Source organism: Carcharodon carcharias, chromosome 4 (genome assembly GCF_017639515.1).
Source record: "Carcharodon carcharias isolate sCarCar2 chromosome 4, sCarCar2.pri, whole genome shotgun sequence".
In the NCBI taxonomy this organism is placed as follows: domain Eukaryota; kingdom Metazoa; phylum Chordata; class Chondrichthyes; order Lamniformes; family Lamnidae; genus Carcharodon; species Carcharodon carcharias.
Window position 1 is genome coordinate 67,351,197 of NC_054470.1, and position 23,515 is coordinate 67,374,711.

A 23,515-nucleotide genomic window follows, 5' to 3' on the forward strand; every position below is an offset into this window, starting at 1 on the left:
CTGCCTCCATTGTCGATTGTCGTAAAAACACATCAGGTTCACTAATGTCATTTGGGGAAGGAAATCTGCCAGCCTTACCTGGTCTGGCCTACATGTGACTCCAGACCCACACACAATGTGGTTCGTTCTTAAATGCCCTCTGAACAAGGGCAGTTGGGGATGGGCAATAAATGCTTGCCTAGCCAGTGACCCCCACATCCCATGAATGAATAAAAAAAAAGATGCATGACCTTATGGCTATCACCCCAAAGACTATGATAATCTGCTATTCTCATCTATTTATAATATATTAAAGGATATTACATAATTCATTGATGACTTGTGTGGCAGTTGTTGCCCACCAATGGTGGGGAAATTTAGTTGTTAAACGTTTGGTGGTGTTCAGGAAAGGTGGATAGAAAGTAGAATACTTTGAAAGGCTTTCCATACCTACCTGGGATTTGAGCCTTATTTTGTATCAGTTTGTGTTAAATCACTTTGATTTCCACTGACCTTCAACTTTCTTTTAGGATTGTTCAATGTCTGCTTAATGCAGCTTCAATTTAATAAACTATATGTTCTGATTGTAGGACCCATAATTTTGCAGGAGGATAGAGAAATTGAAGATCACATTTGCAATTCATGCTAAAATGTTGCGTGTTTCAATTTCCAGTATCCCCATGGCGGGGCTGGCGAGCCATTGAAATCCCCATTCACATCGATGGGACCGAAAGATCCTGCCGGCTTGAGGGGCTGGAGAATTCCAGCCAGTGTTACTGAAAACGTTATGCAATTTTCCTTTGTCCTAATATGTATTCACATGGCCTTGGCTCTTTCCCTGGTAGAAATAAGGAACTCATCTTTTGAATAATTCAGACTTGAACAAATAAATAATGTTAGATTACATACCACATTCTTGTGGTCTTCCACCTTTCTTTGAAAGAATTCAATCATCCCGTGCAAAGCTTCATTATTGACTTGGTGTAAATTCATTTGTTGTGCTGTCAACAGTTTCCTCTCGAGGTTTGAGGTCCAGTTCTAAAACAAAGCTTTTATACTGGGGACATCACTACAAATCAGAACTCATTGTCCCTTGCAATCTGAAGTAAAAAGCAAAATGATATAAGATTAGTTGTCAGCAGTATTCACTAAAACTGCCTGGTTAAATAGATAGCATTTTAATTTTTAGCATTACAACACTGGATAAGATGTAATGGGGAGCAGTGTAGACACTGACTTCAGGAATTTTGTGATGACTAAGAGGGCCCAGTGACTAGTCATGTTGCTGAAATTCATGCACTTTATAGTGTGCATTATCAGTAGGCCATCTTGTAAGATTATATTGGTTGAGCTAGATGTTAATTACTGAACAGAAAAAGCAATACATTGTAGAATTTGGGCATAATGAGTGTAATTTAGCGTCAAATTGGGGTGCAGGGAGTTCACATGAGTTGCTACTTGAAAGCTGTAAAAAAAAGAGATAGAGAACATGAAGTAGTTTGTGAGTAGTCTGTTGTAAAGCAAGCACCTATTCTTGTTAATGGGAGCTTTTGCAAAAAAAATTACACTGCAATCTATTGGCTTTTCACGGCTGCATGTTTTCTTGGTAGACTTTGACTGAACTTTGTTCCCATGCCACTGCACCTCTTATTTAAGTCAGTAACGTTCAGCACCATTCGTGACTCCTCAGATACTGAAGCAGTGCATGTCCAAATGCAGCAAGATCTGGACAATATCCAGGCTTGGGCTGACAAGTGGCAAGTAACATTTGTGCCACATAAGTGCCAGGCAATGACCACCTCCAGCAAGAGAGAATCCAACCATCACCTCTTGACATTCAATGGCATTACCATCGCTGAATTCCCCCACAGTCAAAATCCTGGGGCTTACCATTGACTAGAAACTGAACTGGACTAGCCATAGAAATACTGTGGCTACAAGAGCAGGTCAGAGACTAGGAATCCTGTGGCGAGTAACTCACTTCCTGACTCCCTCCTGTCCTCCATTTATAAGGCACAAATCAGGAGTGTAACGGAAGTCCACTTGCCTGGATGAGTGCAGCTCCAACAACACTCAGGAAGCTTGACACCATCCAGGACAAAGCAGTCCGCTTGATTGGCATCCCTTCCACAAACATCCACTCCCTCCATCACTGATGCACAATGGCAGCAATATGTATCATCTTCAAGATGCACTGCAGAAATCACCAAAGCTCCTGAGACAGCACCTTCCAAACCCATGACTGCTACCATCTCGAAGGACAAGGGCAGCAGATACTTGAGAAAACCACCACCTGGAAGGCCCCCACCAAGCTAGTCACCATCCTGACTTGGAAATATATTGCCGTTCCCTCACTGTCGCTGGGTCAAAATCCTGGAATTCCTTCTCTAACAGCACTGTGGGTGAACCTACACCACATGGACTGCAGCGGTTCAAGACAGCATCTCACCACCACCTACTCAAGGGCAATTAGGGATGGGCGATAAATGCTGGCCTAGCCAGCAACACCCACATCCCGTAAATGAATCAAAAAAGGTAGAGAGAGGGAGGAAAAGAAGTCACCATCTGCTTGGCACCATGGTACAGATTTTCATTTGTAATCCCACTAGAAATTGGGCCTATGCAGTGGAACTATGAGGCAGTCAGGCCTATCTTCTGGTTGGAGGTCTTCCTCCCTCTACTAGTATCATCACTGCACAATCCCTTTGGCTCACCATTTGCAAATGGCCCCGGGCCATGGAAAGATTTCCTTTTTCTAATCATTTTATGGTTGCTTCCCAGGGCTGCTGTAGGAAAATGATAGCGAACCTCAGGAAGTGTCACAAACATTTACTCCCTACACTACCAATACACAGTGGCAGCAGTGTGTACCATGTACAAGATGCACTGCAGGAACTCTCCAATGCTCCTTCGACAGCACATTCCAAACCCACGACCACTACCACCTAGAAGGACAAGGACAGCAGATACATGGGATCACCACCACCTGGAAGTTCCCCTCCAAGCCACCTGCCATCCTGACTTGAAAATATATCGCTGCTCCTTCACTGTTGCTGGGTCAAAATCCTGGAACTCCCTCCCTAACAGCACTGTGGGCATACCTACACCACATGGACTGCAGCATTTCAGAAAGGCAGCTCACCACCACCTTCAAGGGCAAATACAAATGGGCAATAAATGCTGGCCTAGCCAGTGACGCCAGCCTTCCATAAATGAATTTAAAAAACTGCTCTGAAGCGTCCACTGGAGGGAGAGGGCATTGGAGTGGCTGCCTTCTATCTCCATTCTGTCACTAGTGATCGACCTGTTGACAGTTCTGGTCTTTGCTGAGACCTTCCAGTGGGTTTCCATTTTGGATCTTTGGGCTGCTATCTTTCATGTAAGAATCTAGCGACAAGTAGTTGTTATCTACTTTGAAGCACCTGAATTCTTGGATCTATGCTATCCTTAAGTATACAACTGTAGCAAACACTGAGGCCAAAGCAGGTTCACCTTGCGGGAACAGTAGCATCCAGTGCCAAGCAATTTCACTGGACTTCGATTCTGCAGTTGTAGTCAAATGAAGCCTGATCTAGAGTAGGACCCTGACCTAACAACAAAGTGAGACTCCATTTGAGGGAGTACTACCTCTGCTGTCTCTGGAGACAGAGTAGACCTTGATAATATGAGTTTAGCATTAGTGTAAAGCTAAAACTGCTTTGCATCAACACTAAACTTGTTTTGTAAACTCTTCAACACCATGCATACCAGGATTTCTCAATTGAAAAGGAAAATTGGTTTTGCCAGTTTTCAGATTATAACAGTACTTATTAGTTTTCGCATCCACTCTGTAAACAATTAACCCCCTTTTTCAGTACCATGACTAACTATAGGCAGCTACACTGCTTGCAGCCCTTCGCCTTTGTCACTTTTTAATAGCTGCAGCCATGTGACTTGTGTTGCAATTTCTCTCCCTCTGTCTCTCTCTCATTAAATGAAAGCATCCTATCCAGTATTCCAACTTCGTGTGGGATCTCATTGTTTAGAGATTGTAGTTTCAGAATCCATTCCACTGTAGTTCAGTATCTCAATATGCTAGTTTACCGTGCAACCAACCTGTTGTTTATTGTCTGTGTTTTGTTGGTGATAACACAGCCTAATAGTGCAATCATTAACTGCAGTTATTATCCTTTATAATAGCATAAACTTTTACTTAAAGTAGGTCAAGAGCATACACTCTGGTAACATCAGTGAAATGACCAGCTTAAACCTTGACAGTTCTTCAATGACATTCAGTAATGACCTGAATACCCGATGAATTAACTCATTAGAGCTCCAGGGAATTGAGTGCTACCAAAATTAGATATGTTAATATTACTGAAAGTATATTTTTAATAAATCATAGTGGCCTACTTTTCAATATTTAGAACACGTATGGTCTAACTACAGAATATTAAGAGTTTTGCACCAGTAATTGTCTGTTACTATATAGGAACTCTGATCTGTGTGAGAAACTCACGGCTGACTCATGACTGGTGGATCCCCCATTCTTGACAAAGAACTCCCTTCATAATATCCGACTAGGATTGCCAACTGTGATTAAATGTATTCCCGGAGGTTTCAACATTTGACTTGTCCTTACACTCTTCGGCCAACACATTCATCCTTGTACTGCCTTCCAACGCCAATTGGAAAGCGAAAAGACTCATTACCCAATTGGATGATGCTTGACTGTCAGCCAATCAGCCTATTTTCCCCTGTTTTCAATATTTTTATACCTGATAAAGAGAAACTTTAAAAAAATGACATTTTTTTAATGTGTCAGTGATCTTTCACCATGATTACACACAGTGACCTGGAGATTAATCTTGAATTCTTGGAGTTGCTAGGCCAACCCTGGAGGGTTGGCAACCCTATATCTGATTGGCTTAACATCCTGTTCTTTAACTCATGTTGTTAAATCTACTTTTGAGGAGGAGCCCAAGAACCATTTCTAAGCAGAATTTCATATGATCGATAATGGCTATTCTTTCCAACTCAGACTGGCAGTGTAAATTAATTGTAACTGGAATCCTTTATTTGCTGAAGTCACGTCTTCCACAAAATGCAAATACTTGTGATCAAGTGATTTGATTTGCAAAGAAAATGCAGTCTTAAGTGTGTTGAAAAAGGTCTGACTTAAAGCTGTTGCAGATGCTCCTGTCAAGTGGCAGTTCATTGACTTTCTTTAACCTAACAAATTAGAGTTTCATCTTGAGATTATTCTTTTTCTTCATCACATTTATGAGGTGGATCACCATTGTATGGATTTCTTAGTTCATAGTGAAATCTAAAGTTGCTGACTAAGCTTCTGGTTAACCTGTTTATTGTAGTGTTATGTCTGGTGAAATGTTATGGTTGTTTTTGATGAGCTATTTTCTTTTGTACTATATGACTTTGTATCTGAAAAGTGTGGCAAGGCTGCTGTTCATTACATGTTGATTTCCATTTTCCTACAATGCCTTCACTGGACCAGATGACTTTTGATTCCATTCTGTTATGGTACGTTTTTATTTAATGGTCAGTGTTGGTAGGTATTAAGATTTTAGTTTGCAGTAACAAAAATTATCTGGCATGATATGTTCCTTAAGTTATTCAGTCAGATCTTTGTACTTTGCCTATATTTTATAGTATTGTTAAAGTTACCATACAGGAGGAGTCCATTGGGTCCATCATGCCTATACTTATCCCAACTCTTTAATGGGCACTACCTCCTCTCCTTCCAATTTTCTGTCCTTTTCTCATACCCTTAGGGGATACCTAGCATTTGAGGACATGGGATGTGGCCCTTTTTTTTTGCTGAAGGGGGAAGAGTACTGGCCAGCATATTGCAAAAGGGGCCTGCTGCCCAGGGAGGAAATCCATCAAACCTGATGCTACATCTGCAGTGATTACGAGGCCAGTCTTGGTTCTTATGGATTCCTGCATTCTGCCTGTGGTTGGACAAGTACCAGTTAGTTTAAGGTCCTCTTTTTGTCAGCCCTACAAAACACAAGATCCTTCTTTTCCCTGATACCCAAGCTGCCTTACAGGTGAAGTACATTGGAGAACATAAGCCCATGTTAATGGCTAGCTAAATCAATGTAATGGAGCATGATCAGCAAACTATAAAATCTGAGACTCCCATGTTCCACGGCCCACTCTTATCTCAGCGCCATGACATTATCATACTGACTGTTCAGCCCACTCTGTCCGTAGAAAAGGCACGGTGCCAGCAAAGGTCCAATATGTTTTTCTGCAAGTATGATACAAATTTTAAAGAGAATTTGATACTGATATGTGACCACCTACAATAAACATAGCAATATAACTTTATTTTATAACAATTGCAAAAAGATTCTTTATTATCATACAATGATAACATTTTAAGTGCCTATTTTTAAAATTGCCTCACTGTCGCCACAGTGAAATCTAATATCCCTGAGAGATCCTAAATAATATTCAAACTTCCTTACTCCAAGCATTGTGGTAGTGTAGTGATGACCAAGCTCAGTGGAGTAATGCTAAAAGTAGTACATGCATATTATTGGTATGTATTTGGCAGTACAGTGTGTTTGTACATGCATGTGTATAGTCTTTGAATTGTCACTTCAGTGAACTGTCATATCTTTTCAGTATCTGTGAATCTGTAGTTTTGCATTATCGTTCAAGTGTTATTTCTTTGTGTTGATGTTCTGGTGCTGGAGCCAAAATATTAAAAGGAATCAGAAGGCTTCAGCTGAAGTGAATTCCTGGAATGGTTACCTTCAAGGTTAAAGACAGTAATTCATCGTTTCTTTTCATAAATGAGAAGTTGCTCAAAAGTTTAGAAAAACAGCAGTAATATAAATGATCAGTAAGAGGATAATTGGATACCAGAAAACAAACTATGTATAATTGCTCAAGATCATTCCAGGCAGTTCACTGAAGTCCAGAATTTCAATGTAAGACTGGAATTTTAAATTTCATGTGCACCTTGTGTCACTGTGATGAAAACATTAAATCTTTGTTTTTAAACTTCAGTTGAAAGTCAAGCACCCTGCAAATAAATAAATCACAAACTGAAATAAGGTAGTTAATTACTTCAACAGACTTTAATTCAGTTAAATATAGTATCTCCCCAGACTAATTCACTGATAGTCACGTGATAATGTCTGAAGGGTCAGTGAATACTTTGTAATAATGCACTATCCAATAACTAAAGATTTCTATTCATGTATTTCAACAGGCGAGAAGCCATTTAAATGTGATCAGTGCAACTACGTAGCATCAAACCAGCACGAGGTGACACGACATGCCAGACAAGTTCACAATGGACCCAAACCTTTAACCTGTCCTCACTGTGAATACAGAACAGCTGACCGCAGCAACTTCAAAAAGCACGTTGAACTTCATGTGAATCCACGCCAGTTTCTGTGCCCTGTCTGTAAGTATGCAGCTTCCAAGAAGTGCAACTTGCAGTATCACATAAAGTCCAAGCACCCGCATTGCAGTGACATTACCATGGATGTGTCAAAGGTGAAGTTGCGCACCAAACGAATCGAACTAGACATTCCTATTGGCAAATTGGGCAAGAAAATGTCAGACAAATTGCAACTTAAAAGAGCTGAGAATCCAGAGGAAGTCACTGCCAAGCCTGAAAAAAGTACTTCTGTGTCAAAGGAGCGAGGTTTCAGCTCGAAGAGTCAAAGGATGAAGACCCGAAATCATAAAGTATTCAACAAGCTCCCATCAAGGAAAAGGGAAACTAATGCAGAGAAGGTAAGAAAAATAAAGAGTAGCAAAAGAAAGAGATGCTCAACAGATGTGTCCTTGCAACAGAAGCCTGTGGTTGAGACCCATACAGAAGTGAAAAGGAGGAAAATATGGAAAGCTAAAGAGTTGGTCGAGCGTGAAACACAGAGAAGCAGAATCAAATTGGATAAGTCCTCATGCAAAAAAAATCTTAAATGCAAACAAAGAAAGAAGAAAAACAAAAAGTGTAAAAAAGCCTGTGTGCTTTCTGCTGATGATCCATATAAGGGTAAGAAATCCGATCAGCCTGAACATCAATTGAGTCTGTCGAAAAAGAAAAGAGATTACTCTAGAAGTTCTTCATGCAGTAATCCTAATGCTGAAGGTGTGCACAAGAGAGATGCCCAAGGTTCAGAACCATTCTTGGATATTGTGATGACTGAAATTCCACTTGGCACTGTTGTTGAAAAAAATGATTTGGATTCTACAAGAAGTGCCTGTGAAATGGTGCAAATGACCACAAGAGAGTCTCAAACATTACCTTACCAGTTAACTGTCACTAAGTCAGAGGAACAGATGTTGACTAAAAAGATGATAAACAAAAGTTATGAGTTGCTTTGTGTCGAAGAACCCTCTGTAACTTGCACGGAACAAACTGGAGTTCCTGCTCATAGTTCTGGGAAAACAGAGCATACATCTTACTCACCGAAGACCTCCATTGACTTGAATAACTCGGAGGCAAAAGAGATGTGTGAAGAAACTTGCTTACTGTCTGAAGTTGAACCAGAAAGGTCTGTTCAGGTGATTAATATTGAACTTCCTAACTCAAACAATCCAAATAAAGACCAGGGTTGCATTGGTGAAGAGATGGAAGTCCAGGGAGACCTAAGTAAGCAGATGGAGGTCCAGGGAGACCTAAGTAAGCAGATGGAGGTCCAAGGAGACCTAAGTAAGCAGATGGAGGTCCAGGGAGACCCAAGTAAGCAGATGGAGGTCCAGGGAGACCCAAGTAAGCAGATGGAGGTCCAGGGAGACCTAAGTAAGCAGATGGAGGTCCAGGGAGACCTAAGTAAGCAGATGGAGGTCCAGGGAGACCTAAGTAAGCAGGCGGAGGTCCAGGGAGACTTAAGTAAGCAGGCGGAGGTCCAGGGAGACCTAAGTAAGCAGACGGAGGTCCAGGGAGACCTAAGTAAGCAGACGGAGGTCCAGGGAGATCTAAGTAAGCAGACGGAGGTCCAGGGAGATCTAAGTAAGCAGATGGAGGTCCAGGGAGACCTGACTGAGCAGATGGAGATCCAAGGAGACCTAAGTGAGCAGATGGAGGTCCAGGGTAACGTGAATGAGCAGGGGGAGGTCCAGGATAATGTGAATGAACAGGTGGAGTTGCAGGATGACCTGAACAAGCAGGTGGAGGCCCAGGATATCATGAACGAGCATGTGGAGGTCCAGGATGACCTGAATGAGCAGGTGGAGGTCCAGATGGAGGACAAACAGATCAAGTTGGAGGATTATAACAAGGTTCTGGATGACCAGAATAAAGTCCAGGATAGTGCAGACGAGATCCAGGTTGGAAAGACAAACCAGGACAGGCTCCTGTATGATGATGATAAGGTCCGGAATAGCAAGCACGATCAAAACAAAAAACAGGACAAGGATGAGATGGGGGAAATAGATGAAGATGAAGGCATTCACAGCCATGAAGGAAGTGATATCAGTGAAGATTCAGAAGGAAGTGATGACTCTGGTCTGAATGGAGCAAAGTCCACTCCTGATGACAAGACCAACAAAAGGACACTTGAAGAAGATGTGATTGATGCACCAGAGAGTTTTGTTTGCATATTCTGTGACCGTATATTCAGTGTGAAAGGAGAGTTTACCAAGCACCTTAATCGCCACTTGGTAAATGTGTACTATCTTGAGGAAGCAGCAAAAGGCCAAGAATGAGCACAGTCTTGTGATTTGGCAAGCTTTCCTAGAATATTAATAATACCTGTTACAAAGTGATGCAGATCACACTAATGCAATTGGATTTGGGTTTTTTTGCCTTTCCTCACAGAACTGTTTGTTGCTAACTATATGTATTTCCTGCTTTTTCAAGTTTCTAGTTCATAATTCAGAGGTGGTACAAAAGCATTCATTCACACATGATGGCTAAATATGTTAATCATGCTTTGTAGCAGTTTAATCAACCACTGATTTTGAATTTTCATTGCACTATTATTACTCAAGAAATTGTTTCATTTAGTCTGTTCTGTTTCATCCCATTGTAAATATTTGATAACACTGGACATTGAATTTATTTTCTGTTTTTACATGACCCAGGGTTTAAGCTGATATAAAATGATTATCATAGCCGTTCGTAATTTAAAAACACAAGATAGTGGCTGAAAGAAAGAATCAAACTGTATTGTGTTTAATTGGGATATTTCTTTTGGTAATGTTAAAAGGATGGCCTTTCATTGAGCAGTTTTGCATTTCCAGGGCATTTAATGTATTTGTGCCCAAGGTGCATTTTAATCTTCATGTACAATGCATGGAATTAGCCCATTCTCATAGATTTACATTTTAGGTAATATTTCATCAGTTAGCTGACCCCATTTTAGTTTTTTTTTAATCATAACACATTTTTACATTGACAGTTCACAGAGCATTTTTAAAGTGACATTAAAATATTATGCTTTTTGTTCAAGTCACAGGAGTGAGCACTTTGCAAGATGATACCACATCTCAAGTAACTAATGTTACATGCCATGAAACTTATTTAGGAGTTTGTAGCAAACAGTTCTCAGTAGCCACAAAAGAAATTTATCCAATATGGTGCTTAAACAGCTTATAAAATTGCACGATATAAGTAATCAACTATGCAATATAATTAATTAGTGATAGTTTATATATAGAAATGTTTTTTTCTGTATCATGTTTTTATATTTGTGTGTTTAACCAGCATTTGGGACTTGACGATTAACCGAACCACTGTGCAACAATCTGACTTGGGGGGTGGGGGTGGTGCGTGGATGGGAGTTGTCCTGGTGAAATGCTAAATTATGTTCTATCTGTAATGAGCAGTGACACAGTTTTTGAAAGGTGAATGTCAAGCACCCCAAATAAGCAGAGGTGTAAAAATCGCTGTCTTGCATCCTTTTTAGCTGAAGAGCTATCATTCAAGTGTGCTCTCTTGCCAGCATTCTGTGCAGAAGCATGTAGTGCTCCTGGCAATCTGGTATTTCCTTATGGGCATTTGTAGATCAGTTGTTATAAACTGAATTGATTTTGTTTCAATTTGTTGAGGTAATCTGTTTCCAGTCGGTGCACCAAGTGTAATGGTCCTTTCTTCATACGAGGACCTGTCACAGTTTTGATATTGCACTCAAATCCTAGCCCCCTGGGTGCACACCGTGGATTGTGTAGACCTGGCAGAATTATTGGAATGCAACACTTTATAAGATTTGCTCACCTCTGATTTACTTAGCTAGTGAGTTGGTATGGCCAAAGAACATAAATTACTGTGATTACCATTTGTTTTTTTTCTCCTACTTAATGATATGATGTGTTAAGTAAACTGTTTGGAGTAGCCACTTTCGCTTAAGAATATGGAAAACAGTTTAAGTGCTGAAAAGCATTTTCTTCGCTTTGACAATCATGTTGACAAACTCATTGTGTATCTGTGATCAAATTAAAGCTTATGTTTACATGGATTTTTAACTGTAATTTGCTTCTCTTATAGTTTGTGGTACTCTATCATACAAGTTTTGAATTCATTTTGGTAATAACTTAATTACAGTTAAAAATCTGTAACATTACAGTTTGAATAATGAATGCTGTAAGAGGTCTGGAGGTCCTGCTCATGCTAATGCTTGTGCTTTTCAGTTCCAGAATGCTACTTGGTACCCTCTTTTTGGTACTAGAATGCTATATGGCTACACCAGCAGCCCTGCATTTCTTGTGGCAAGTAGTTAGCACACAACAATTACACATTGTAACGTTGTTTGTTTTAACATAATTAAAAACTACAACTTCCCTTAGTGGAAGACTTTATGTCCTACTTTTTGGAATCTCATTCACCCTCTTCAAAGAGCCACTTTAGCAGGTTCTGGATTAGTTGGGATGTGATTTTTTAAATCTACTTTCCAACTTGTTCTAAATTTCCATTCTGTGCGCAGTGACAGCAGCACACGGTAGGAGGAATAAGCCTGAGAATTGTTACTGCTGAATTCAGCAATAAATTTTGCTGTTTATGTTTGGTTTTGGTCTACTCCCTGGTAATGAGAACATCTCATGAAACCAGCAACTATGCTGTAAACTTTAATAAGGTACAAACCTGCCACCATAGGGAATATTTTTGTGGTTCTACACCCAGGTGCATTAGATCATCTAGGCACAGTAAGTATTGAAAAATCAAGCGGGTTGGAGCATGAGTGTAAAGGAACCCATCTGTTTTTCCAATAATCAGTAAATTCAGGAAAATTTGTACGTATACGTTTTATCTGGCAACAAAATGCAGTGTTACAGCAGCAGTGAAACATCCTTGTAACTAAGTGATGTCTTTTGTTAACTGAATCTCTTCAATAATGGAAGTAGCTTACCAAATTGTAATTTAGGTTTTTAACTAAAACTGCAATCTCCAAATTTATTAAATACAAAATATTCTGATTTATCAATAGTGTACCTTCAAGGCACCCTTTAAAGTTTTGATCTCCAGTATCTGAGGATGGGAGTGGCCTGATACATAACCAGATTTTGAAGAGCTTACAAAGGGTTGAATTCGTGCATTTTTCAATGTAATATTAAAAATATGCCTAATATGGCATATTTAGATTTTTTTAAAAATTTGGTCAATTTCTATGCAAGCATTTAAATTACAGTGGCCATCAGCAGCTGGAACTCCTGAAAATTTAACTTTCCTGTTGGCTAATACTGTGCCCTTTTTGTCTGAATTATTAGAATCTTACAGCACAGGAGGAGGCCATTTGGCCCATTGTGGTCAACTATCCTTTCAGGTAGTGCATTTCAGCTCATAATTTGCTGCAGAAAGAAAATTTTCCTCCTTTCACCCCTGGATATTTTGTCAGTTATGTTAAATCTGTGTCCTCAGGTATCTAAACCCCCTGCCAGTGGAAACAGTTGATAGGGAGAAACTGTCAAACCCCTCCAGAGAAACAGACTGGATAGCAAGGTTACAAGCCACCAACTCCATCATGGGGGTTCATGGCTTGGCTTATGACCAGTTCTAAACTCAAAAAGTGCACTACTACTTTGAACTTACTCTCCACTGATTGCATTTTGTAACAAGCAAATTAATTGGTGTGCTGGCACTTACTGAAATTTGTCAAAAGAGGATGGGGGAATTGTATGAGAGAGGTTGGCATAGCAGCCTAATTGCTGTGTTCTTGTTCAAACAGAATGTGTAATGGAACAAATGACTTTGTTCATTTGCAAGACATTTGCCAGTAGCATTGGTAGGAAAAGCATAACACTCAAATTCACTAAATGTGAAGTCATAATAACTGATGGTCCTTGACCTAAGGAATAACAGCTTCATGTGACTGTCTTCCCTTCATTGATCCTGAGTTCCCTCAATGAATAGCTGAGCCACACAGTCCATAGAGATGCCACCATTAATTCCTGGTCTGTGCTGATTGATCCAGTGGAGGCTGTAAAAATGCTTCCAGAGGTGTTGGCAAGCTCCTTGTTTAGGGAAGGGAAGGGAATGTTTCCCAGGGTTGCCACTCCTGATCATTATCCCTGCTGGAAGTGTTTTTGTACAGACAGCAGGTAAGAAGAGGACTGGCTTTGGCCCCTGTGGTGGAATGGTCCGATGACCCTTGCTGCCTGGACTCATTCATGACTGTCACCCCTAGAACAGTATTTTGGTGTGAGGTGGTGGGGTTAAGGAATTTTTTTTTTAACAAATTGAGGAAAATAGCACATGCACTACTTTTCTTGCAACTTCAGTAGTAGGGGTTGGGGGAAGGGGTGTATGTATTTGCAAGATATTTGTTTGCTGTTTCTGAACTAAAATATATGATAGAAAATGGAGTATTCCTTATTACACCAAGTCCAGGAATGTGCACATTTGGCTTGGTCCTTTGTCATCTGTCTGCAGATTCATGATATTGTAACAACACAACAAAGGACAAATATATCTTTTGGTCTTCAGTTTAGTAGTATTTAGCTTGTGGGTTTATCAAGAGTAATCTGAAGGAGATTTTGTTGTTCCTGAGGCAGGGGTGAAGAATCACAAAATTTATACAAGATGTTGAAGGCATTTTAACAAGAAATGTGAGCCATTAATCATTTCAAAAATTGTATTTGCTCTTTGGATGTAGGCGTTGCTGGCAGGGTCAGTACTTGTTGCTCTTGAGAAGATGGTGGTGAGGTGCTGCCTTGAACTGCTGCAATCAGTATAGTGATGGTACACCTACTGTTAGGATAGAATAATGTCATCAGAATGTCTTATACAGTCCTAGCACATAATATAACTAATTCAGTATGCAGTGTAACTTATTTGTGAAGTGGTTAGAAATGAGGTGTGTCATAAAATTACAAGAGCTACCTATGAGGCTAGATAGCTAATGAGAGCAGGCAGGAACACTACAGAACACCAGTAGGCTAATGTGTAGCTTTGAACAACTTTTAAACTGGATAAACTGCCAAAATAACAGAAGGGGTACAGATGCTACAGCAGTCACTGCTCTAAGAGACCTCTAGCAGCATGATTCACAAAACATTTTGGCTGTCCTGTACAAAAGCACTGCCATTGGTGCTGAATTAAAATGGAAGCTTATTAGTAATTCAGAATTGTTTTACAGCATTACCTGTGCAATACTTCTGTTTTTCTGAAGATACCAAAGTTTAAAAAATAACCTACTACTGTACTTCTCTTTTTTCAGATTAATAAATAGAATTTTGATTTCAAGGGTAAATGTTTGTCAAAGAAAATGACTCCGACAGTTGTGTTGGGCAGAATAAAACTCATTTAGTACAAAGACTATGTGTATAATGAGAAAATTTTTCACAATATTTACCTTTTTGTTAACTAAAGTTGAAAAGAACTAATCTCTTTCTGTAACTTTCTAAAAAGCATCATAGTATTTAGCAAAGATTTTGCTGCATTAAAGTTTTGTGAGCTCAATTGTGTGTGCCTTTCATTCTGGACTACCTTGTGTTTTCTGTTCAGTGTTTTTCCCCTCCCTCAGACTTGTGCAATGTGCGCCATAACTGATGCACATCTAGGTTGAGAATTCATTGAGTTATGGTACTTCTGTTCCAGAACAAAGGGCATCAGTTATGATTGGAAAAGCACTTAACATTCCTGTTTGCTTGCTGCATTGACTGATTTCCAGCATTCTCAGCTGAGCAACTGCAGAAATATCTTTTTTTGGAATTGGAAGAAAGTGAAATCTGAAGTGTTTGCTAGTGATTTAACACATTTTTAGCAATGTTGTCTCATACCTGTGGACACCAAGCTGACACTTGTTTAACAAACTACTTATTTTTAAAATAAGGACAGTGTAGCTTTACTACATCAAATATACACAACCCAATGGTTATTGGAAATTAATCCACAAAGAACACAGACTGTTTTATGCTCCTGTTGATTCAGTTCTGTTTCTTGTTTTAATAGACCTCTCCATGACCTGGGGACGTTCCAAAGTATTTTACAGCTAATTAAGTACTTTACAAGTGTAATCATTGTTATCACGTAGGTAATATGGTATCCACAAACAGCCATGAGATGATGGTCAGAAAATCTATTTTTTAGTGAGGTTGAAAGATAACACTTCCAATAGTGCAGCACTCCTTCAATACTTGTCAGCCTGGATTATGTGCTCGAGTCTCTGGAATGGAGCTTGAACCCGTGACCTTCTAATTCAGCTAAGAATGCTGAAACTAACACTGTAGCTTGTTCCCACCTTTCCAGGAGGAACATGCAGATGTGTGGCAGATATCCACCAGTGTTGTTTTTAGCTGGACAATGTATGAGAGTAGTTTGGGAGGTTTGACCATTTTTGTGTCTTCCTGTGGTTGACAGCTCCCTTTTAGGCCTAACTGAAACTGGGAACTTGCTTTGAGAGGAGATGATGCCATCAAATTACTATTGTTCAGTCAACTCAGTTGGGGGGAGGGGGGGGTGGGGTGGTGTCTTTGTAGCACTGAAACCATATCACTTAAACAGCCACAACAGAGCTCAACAATACACAGATCACAAAAAAGTTAATATCGTAAATATTGAAGTTGCTGAAAAAAAAGACATTTCAAAGTTTTTCATCATGCACTCATCTGGATACTTTAAGAATACCATTAAAAAGAGAAAACAGCAATTTATGCTGTATGCGAAGAGTGCTGATTGGTTGGCAAGTGGACTCTGATTGGTAGAGGTGTTGCCATGGAGAATGCACCAGTGATTGTGACTAACAGTTAACTGCCAAGCATTATTTGCAATTTAAACCAAGCAGCTTGACCCTAACTGGTCAAGGCATTGCCCTGAGGAATGATTCAGTGAATGGATTGTCAGTTATTTTGTTTACCTGAAACAGGCATAATGTGTGTACATGTTCTTTCTGTCTGCAAGGAACAGTGCCCTGTATACTAATGTATGTAGCTTTGAGTACATGCAATTTGCCACACTGTGAGCCTGACTGACAATCTTAAATTGGTTGTCAGTGTAATTCTGAGCACTCTGAGGATTATTTAGCAAATGTTGTCCAATCGCAGAATCACATCTAATGTTGGACACTGTTTTGAGTTTTGCAAGCACAGGCTGGCTGGGTATGGTCTCTACCTTGCCCATTGTGAACAGCGGAAGGGACATGCTGTTTTATACACTCCGCCAGTCTTTGGGTTGTACAACCTACATACCCAGCATCACCCTGGCACTGAAATTCATATACCACGCTCCTTATTTGGGTGAAAGGCAGAATGTCTTTTTAGTTTGACAGCAGCATCCTGCTAATGGCAAATACCACCTGTGTTGCTCCTGCATAGTAGCAATGTGAAACAGCTAGCTTTGCCTGTTGCTCAAATTTTTGAGATGCCTTGCCCTTCCAGGGTAGACTGGGCACTTTTCAGGACCAAAAATGATGGCCTTAGGCCCATTCATGAGAATGCATGATATACAGCACAAAATGATCTGATCAGGGTAGCCATTATCCTGCAGGATACCTTTCATGTGCCTTATTTCAGCATCAAGCTTACATGGTGAGCAAATGGACTCGGACCCTATTTACGAGACTGCTGATAAGAGCAACTTTATAGCATGTGCAACTGTAAGAATCCCAACGCGTATATTGACCAGTGAAGGTAGGCTTGTGGTAGACCATGGTAGAGAACCACCTGGCAGATTTCTGAACTAGTACATCAAGGTAGGGGAGTTCATTTGAATGATCCATTTCAAAGGTGAATTTGAGTGCAGGATGGAGCCTATTAAGGCATGTAAGGAAATTATTACATGCAGCTGCGGGTTTAAATATAACAACCGTATAATCCACATATTGAAAATATGCGGGGGGTAGGCAGTTTGGTGTATGCCATCGAAGACATGTTTGTCATGGAACCCAACAAAGATGTTTGTGAAAGCTGGACCTAGAGGGGATCCCATGGGAACACCATCTATTTGGGGATATATAGTGTCATTAAAATTGAACTCTACTGCACGAGTTGTTGAGTTCATAAGTTCAATGATTTCTGATTCACGCAACGGTGGCGGGTGTAGATTGCCATGATGTAGTGCTGCAACGCAAATACAAATAGCTATGGGTTCCTTTAAGTGAAACACTGGTGAATAGACTGGCAATATCAAATGAACACATGGGCACAGCATTGCTATTGATATGCAAGTCCTGTATGGCCTTCGCAAATGTAAAGGAATCCATCACCCTTTATCTGGAAAACTTGTTCAAAATTGGTTGTAACAATTCACCCAACCAATTGGTCAATTCATATTCTACAGAAGCGGTCATAGATAAGATAGGGCGTAAATGGACATTACTTTTTGTGTGTCTTGGACAGCCCATACATACGTGGGTACAGCAAGCTATGAAGACTAACCCTGTTGTATATATAATGCAGCAGTTCATTGCTCCTATACAAGTCCAGTAAGCATATTTTTAGCTTTCAAGCAAGGCTGTCCAGTCATGTTGAGCGGCAGGTCTAATGGATACAAATTAGGACCCATCATTATAAATGGTGTGCATTTTATTAAATAGTCACTTTTGTTAAGGATGACTATTCCTGTCCCTTTGTCAGGTTTACTGATGTGTATATTCGGGTTGTGCTTAAGGCCTCGCAACACTGTAAGACATTCGCATTCTTAATTCACTAAGAATATTTACATACATTTTGCCTGTTTCAGCTAAACAAAATAAGTGACAGCCCATTCACTGATTCATTCCTCAGGGCAATGCCTTGACCGATCAGGGTCAAGCTGCCTGGTTTAAATTTCAAACAATGCTTGGTAGTTAACTGTCAATCATCATCACTGGTGCCTTCTCCAAACAGAGTACACTTGCCAACCAATCAGCAATCTCTTCACAAACAGTATAAATTGTTTTTTCCCCCTTATATTGGTATTCTTGCGAAGTGCCTGATGAATGTAAGATGAAAAGCTTTGACATGTCTTTTTTTTTCAGCAATACTCAATTTCTGTATTATCAAACGACTAAATATTGAAATTTGATATCTTCCAAATTAAATCATGCTATTAAATTGAGTAAATTTTTTAGTCCTAGAAGCTAACAGCTGGGAAATAAGAATACTGGTCTGAACTTTTTTTTTCCCTTCTGGGGTATGTTAGAGCTCAGTATTTGAGTTATAAACATAAGTTATGGGGCATTTATCACTTGGAAGAGTATGCTCTAAGCTATGATCTTCATTTAACAAAACAAAGCCCTGTATTCAGAGAATTCGATGCCTGAACCGGTGTGGTATTTATTGGTCTTGTGTTAAGTGAATAGATGTTTCAACAGGTTGCCCTGACTGTTAACAGCTGGGACACACTTCAATCTATTGATCCGTAGCTGGTTTAAATGAGCTACTAAAGCTTAATAAAAGCTGTGCTTGGAATGAATGCTGTGTACTTTTTGTTTTCATTTAGTTTCATGCAGTTAGTTTTAAGACCAACAGTCATGGTGAACATTTTACTCAAGATTGTCAATCTGGGATTACAATTTACTTTTTAGTTCCAATCACAGGATTTAACTATGTATTGCCCAGTTCCAGTTGATTAAAATTATGCATTGAATTATGTCCTTATGGTTTATATTTTCTACAATAAAATAAAAACAGAAATGCTGGAAACACTTGGCAGGCAGCATCAGTGGAGTGAAATGGATTTCAGACTGAAGTTAGAACTGACTACTTAAATCAGCTTGCACTCTCTTCTGGAACTCCATGTCAACATCTTGCCACTTTCTCATTGATCTGCGATCTTAAGATTCACCATGTGGATGTTGTTTTTATCTCCTCCCCTCCCCTCACTAAATGCCACCTTGTATAGCCCCGAGATCACAGGAGGAGGCTATTTGACTGACTCCTTGGTAGAGCTGCACAATTAGCCCCACTCTTTCCCCATTGACCTGTAATTGTTTCCCTTCAAACATTTATCCAATTCTGTTTTGAATGTTGCTATTGAATCTGCTTCCAGCACCTTTACAGAGAGTGCATGCCAGATCACATCAGTTCACTTTTTAAAAGAAAATCCTTATGTCACCTCTAGTTCTTTTGCCAATTACCTTAAGTTTGTGTTGCCTGGAAAGTTACTCTTTAGTCTATAAAACTCCGTTTAACCTTTTCTACACTTAAGGAGAACAACCTCAGCTTCTCCAGTCTTTCCACATAATTGAAGTTCCTGTTCCAGATACCATTCTAGTAAATCTGCTCTGTACCCTCTCTAGGCCTTATTGTCCTTTATAAAGTGTGGCGGTCATAATTGAACACATTACTCCAGCTCAGGTTGTGGGATGAGGCCCTTAAGTGTGAATTAATTGCCCACTTAAGGACCTCAATTGGCCCATTGGTGGCTGAGCTGCCCAATGCGACCCCCACCACTGGTATAACTGTAGTGGGGGCAAGGGCAGGTGGGTGGACAGATGGTGAGCAAACTGCCTGCTGGATTTAAAGAGTCCCCAACACTTTCAAATCTGCTGGGTGCGAAGCATAAAATCTGGCATCTTATTTTTAAAAAATCTGAATTCAAATTCTAGTGCTTTCAATTATGATCACCACACTTTATAAAGGATGATAAGGCCTAGAGAGGGTACAGCGAAGATTTACTAGAATGGTACCAGGGATGAGGAACTTAATTTGTGTGAAAATACTGGCTCCTGATATGTGTTCCTCTATGCTCAACAGAGGATTTCACAACACCCTCACCCCCAACTGTGATTGACAGGGCCCTCAACCATGTCCGAGCCTTTTCTTGTACTTCTGCTCTCACCCCTTCCCCTTCCTCAAAGAACTCCGACAGTTTTCCTCTTGTCTTCCCTTTCCACCCCACCAGCCTCCAGATTCAAAAGTTCATCCTCCACCGTTTCTGCCACCTCTGGCATGATGCCACCTCCAAACATATCTTCCCCTCACCTCGTCTGTCAGTATTCTGAAAGGTTTGTTCCCTTTGCAACACTCCAGTCCACTCCTCAATCACCCCTAACACCTCATCCGCTTCCACGGCACCTTCTCGTGCAATAGCAGGAGGTGTAATACGTGCCATTTTACCTCCCCATTGTCCAAGGCCCTAAATGCTCCTTCCAGGCAAAGCAGTGACTTACATGTACTTTCAATTTAGTCTGCTGTATTTGCTCACAATGTAATCCCCTCTACACTGGGGAGACCAAATGCAGATTGGATGACTGCTTTGTGGAACACCTCTGCTCAGTACACAAGCATGACCCCGACCTTCCAGTCACTTGTCATTTTAGTTCACCATCTTGTTCTCATGCTAACGAATCTGTCCTTGGCCTGCTACAGTGTTCCAGTGAAACTGAACTTCAGCTTGAGAAACAGCACCTCACCTTCCAATTAGGCACTTTACAGCCTCTAGATTCAACATGGAGTTCAACAATTTCAGACCAAGAATTCTGTCCTCCATTTTGATTCTTTTTCTTTAGCTAGGTGCTGATTTGAATCTTGTTTTTCATATTTTTGCTTTCAGATAGAGATATTCATTATTCTGCCATTTACAATCACTATGGACAAAAATGCTTTATCACAACCATTACCACTACATTTCTCTTTTGTTCTTCCTCCCCTTCCCTGCTTTTGATGGCATGAAACCCATCACATTTCTACCTTCCTTCAGTTCTGAAGGAGAATCACATTGCACTCGAAACATTAACTCTGTTTCTATTTCCACGGATACTGCCAAATCTGTTGAGTATTTCCAGCAATTTCTGTTTTTATTTCAAATTCTAAAACTGCCATGGTTGAATTTGAATTCATATTTTCTGGATTATTAGTCCAGTTACATCAGCAATAAACTACCATATTCTTTGTTGTTTAAATTGATGCACTAAGCCTGATTTTAGTAATAGCTTGCTTCTGTTAGTTGGACAATCACAAAAAATGTCCACAATAGTGTCTTAATTTTCTACCTTCCTTCAAAATTTCAGGTGTCTTAAATTGCTTTTACACTCGACGTTCTTTAATGGGAACTAAATTAATGGGAATTAATTTAATGTAATATTAAATAAAAATTAACTTTTAATGGGAATAAAGCAGTGTTGATAGTTGAGTACATAAGCTCCATTCTGACTTTTCAGTTCTGTATGTGTATGCCCACAGTAATGTCCTAAAATCTCTTCTGCTGGTTGTAATGACACGGTGTGAAAATAATTGGAGCAGACTTGGTTCAGTGAGCGCAACGTTGCCTCTGAGTTAGAAGACTGTGGAACCAAGCCTTGTCCAGAGATTTGACCATACAATTCATTATTTCATTAGTGAAGTAGTGCTGGGGTGTCTTTTGGATGAGACATTAAATTGTTTAATGCCTGTTTTCTCAGTTTAATGGAATTATTTGAAGTGCAGGGGAATTCTTCTTGGTGTCCTGGCCAATATTCATCCCTAATCAATGGCCAGGATTTTCCAGTCGGCGGGCAGGCTCAGCAGGGGCGAGCAGGAACGGCTCCACCACCTGCAATTGGGCCCTGACCGCGATTTCACACTGGCTAGCCAAATAACTGCCAGCCAGCATGAATCGCGCGCTGCAGCGCTCAGCACTGCCCATGTGTTGGAGGGGGAGGGGGGGGTGGTGGGGGTGGTGTGAAAGTTCACCCGTGCGTGCGGGCGTGTGCAGTGAAAGCTCCCTGAGGCACAGAGCTGCCTCAGGAGGGAGCTGAAGATTTTCAAAATAAACAAGAGTTTAAAAATGTTAATAAGTCATGCCCCCTCATGTGACTCTGTCACATGAGCAGGGACATGATAGCGACGAGTAAAAAGTTTTGTAAAAAATCACTGGACGATACCTCATTCCGCCCATGGATGCGGTTTCACCAAAAATGCAAAGGCCGCCTGGACTTTTCGTGGCCCACCAACCAAATGGTTGGATGGGCAGCAAAACGTTTCGATCAATTAGTTCATTAAGGGCCTTAATAGGCTGCTTAATTGTTGGTGGGCACGCTGCCGACTCCTGCACGCGCCTGCCAAACGAAATATTGCGCGTGTGCAATGATGTCGGGGCACTCGTCCGACATCATCGCACGTCATTTTACGCTCATTTGTGTGGGGCGCACACCCGTCTGACGAGTGCAATATTCTGCCCAACATTATTAAAACAGCTCATCTGGTCATTAAAATGAAAACAAAATACTGTGGATATTGGAGATCTGAAATAAAAACAGGAAAAACTCAGCAGGTCTGGCAGTATGTGTGATGAGAGAAACCAAGTTAATGTTTCTAGTCCCAGTCACACCCCAGCTACAGTTTAGTTGGTCTGGAAAATGGGAAAATCCACAAAGTTGCAGCTGGGGTGAGATACCTGGGAGCATTTTTGCTGCTAATTTTAGTAAAGCTTAATAACAGCAAAGTTGAAGAGAGACATCAAAACTTATGTAATTCTTTAACCTGTCTTTTAAAATAAATAGAAGTAAAAGATAAAAGTAATGTATATTTTTCAAAAGTAAAGTCTTGCAAGCAATGTGAAATGATCAAAAACTTTTGAGGTGAGTTGTTATTTAACAATATTAAAGTAGGGATTGCTAAAACAGCAACTACATAGCTTGCAAGTTAACAATCTTTAAACTAAATCCAATTGCAACCTGTCAGATAAAACTGTGACACTGTTGCCTTGATAATTCCAATGCCACACATCTAATGATAGGGAAAAAAGATGTATTTAAGAAATACTATTTTCTATCTCAAAGCATTTCATGTACAATCAATAACTTTGGAGTGAAATTATTTAGATAAATGTGGCAAGCATTTCGTGTGCAGCAAGATCAGAATAGCACCATTAGAACATGGGACTTAGGAGTAGGCCATTCGGCCCTTTGAGCCTGCTCCGCCTACCATTCAATAAGATCATGGCTGATCTGATTGTGGTCTCAATTTCCTGTCTGCAGACCCCTCCCGCCCACAACCCTTAACTCTCTTGTCTTTCAAAAATCTATCTACCAATAAAATTACGACCAATGAATATATTTCTAACGGTGGTGGTTGAGGTGGCATGTTTTAGGAACACTGTTCTTAAAATTGTGCTATGAGATCTTTTACATACTCCTGAAAACAGAAAGAGCCTCAGTTTTAACATCACCCAATAGATAGCTGCTGTGATAATATAATCCTCATTGTTGCTGTAAAGTGCCAGATTACATTA

The 23,515-nt window shown here is 40.2% G+C and overlaps 1 protein-coding gene across 3 annotated transcripts in view; it reads left to right on the top strand.

The window, feature by feature from the left end:
- The window catches only part of rest (RE1-silencing transcription factor), a 49,648-nt gene extending 34,806 nt beyond the window's left edge, over window positions 1-14,842 (top strand). For 2 of the 3 annotated variants that reach the window (XM_041185911.1, XM_041185912.1), the window contains exon 4: window positions 7,205-14,842. In XM_041185911.1, the coding sequence (XP_041041845.1) occupies window positions 7,205-9,654 (2,450 nt within the window). In that variant the 3' untranslated portion in view covers window positions 9,655-14,842. The remainder of the gene's footprint in view (window positions 1-7,204) is intronic. The other variant, XM_041185913.1, reaches the window with a different exon arrangement.
- Window positions 14,843-23,515: the final 8,673 nt, after the last annotated feature.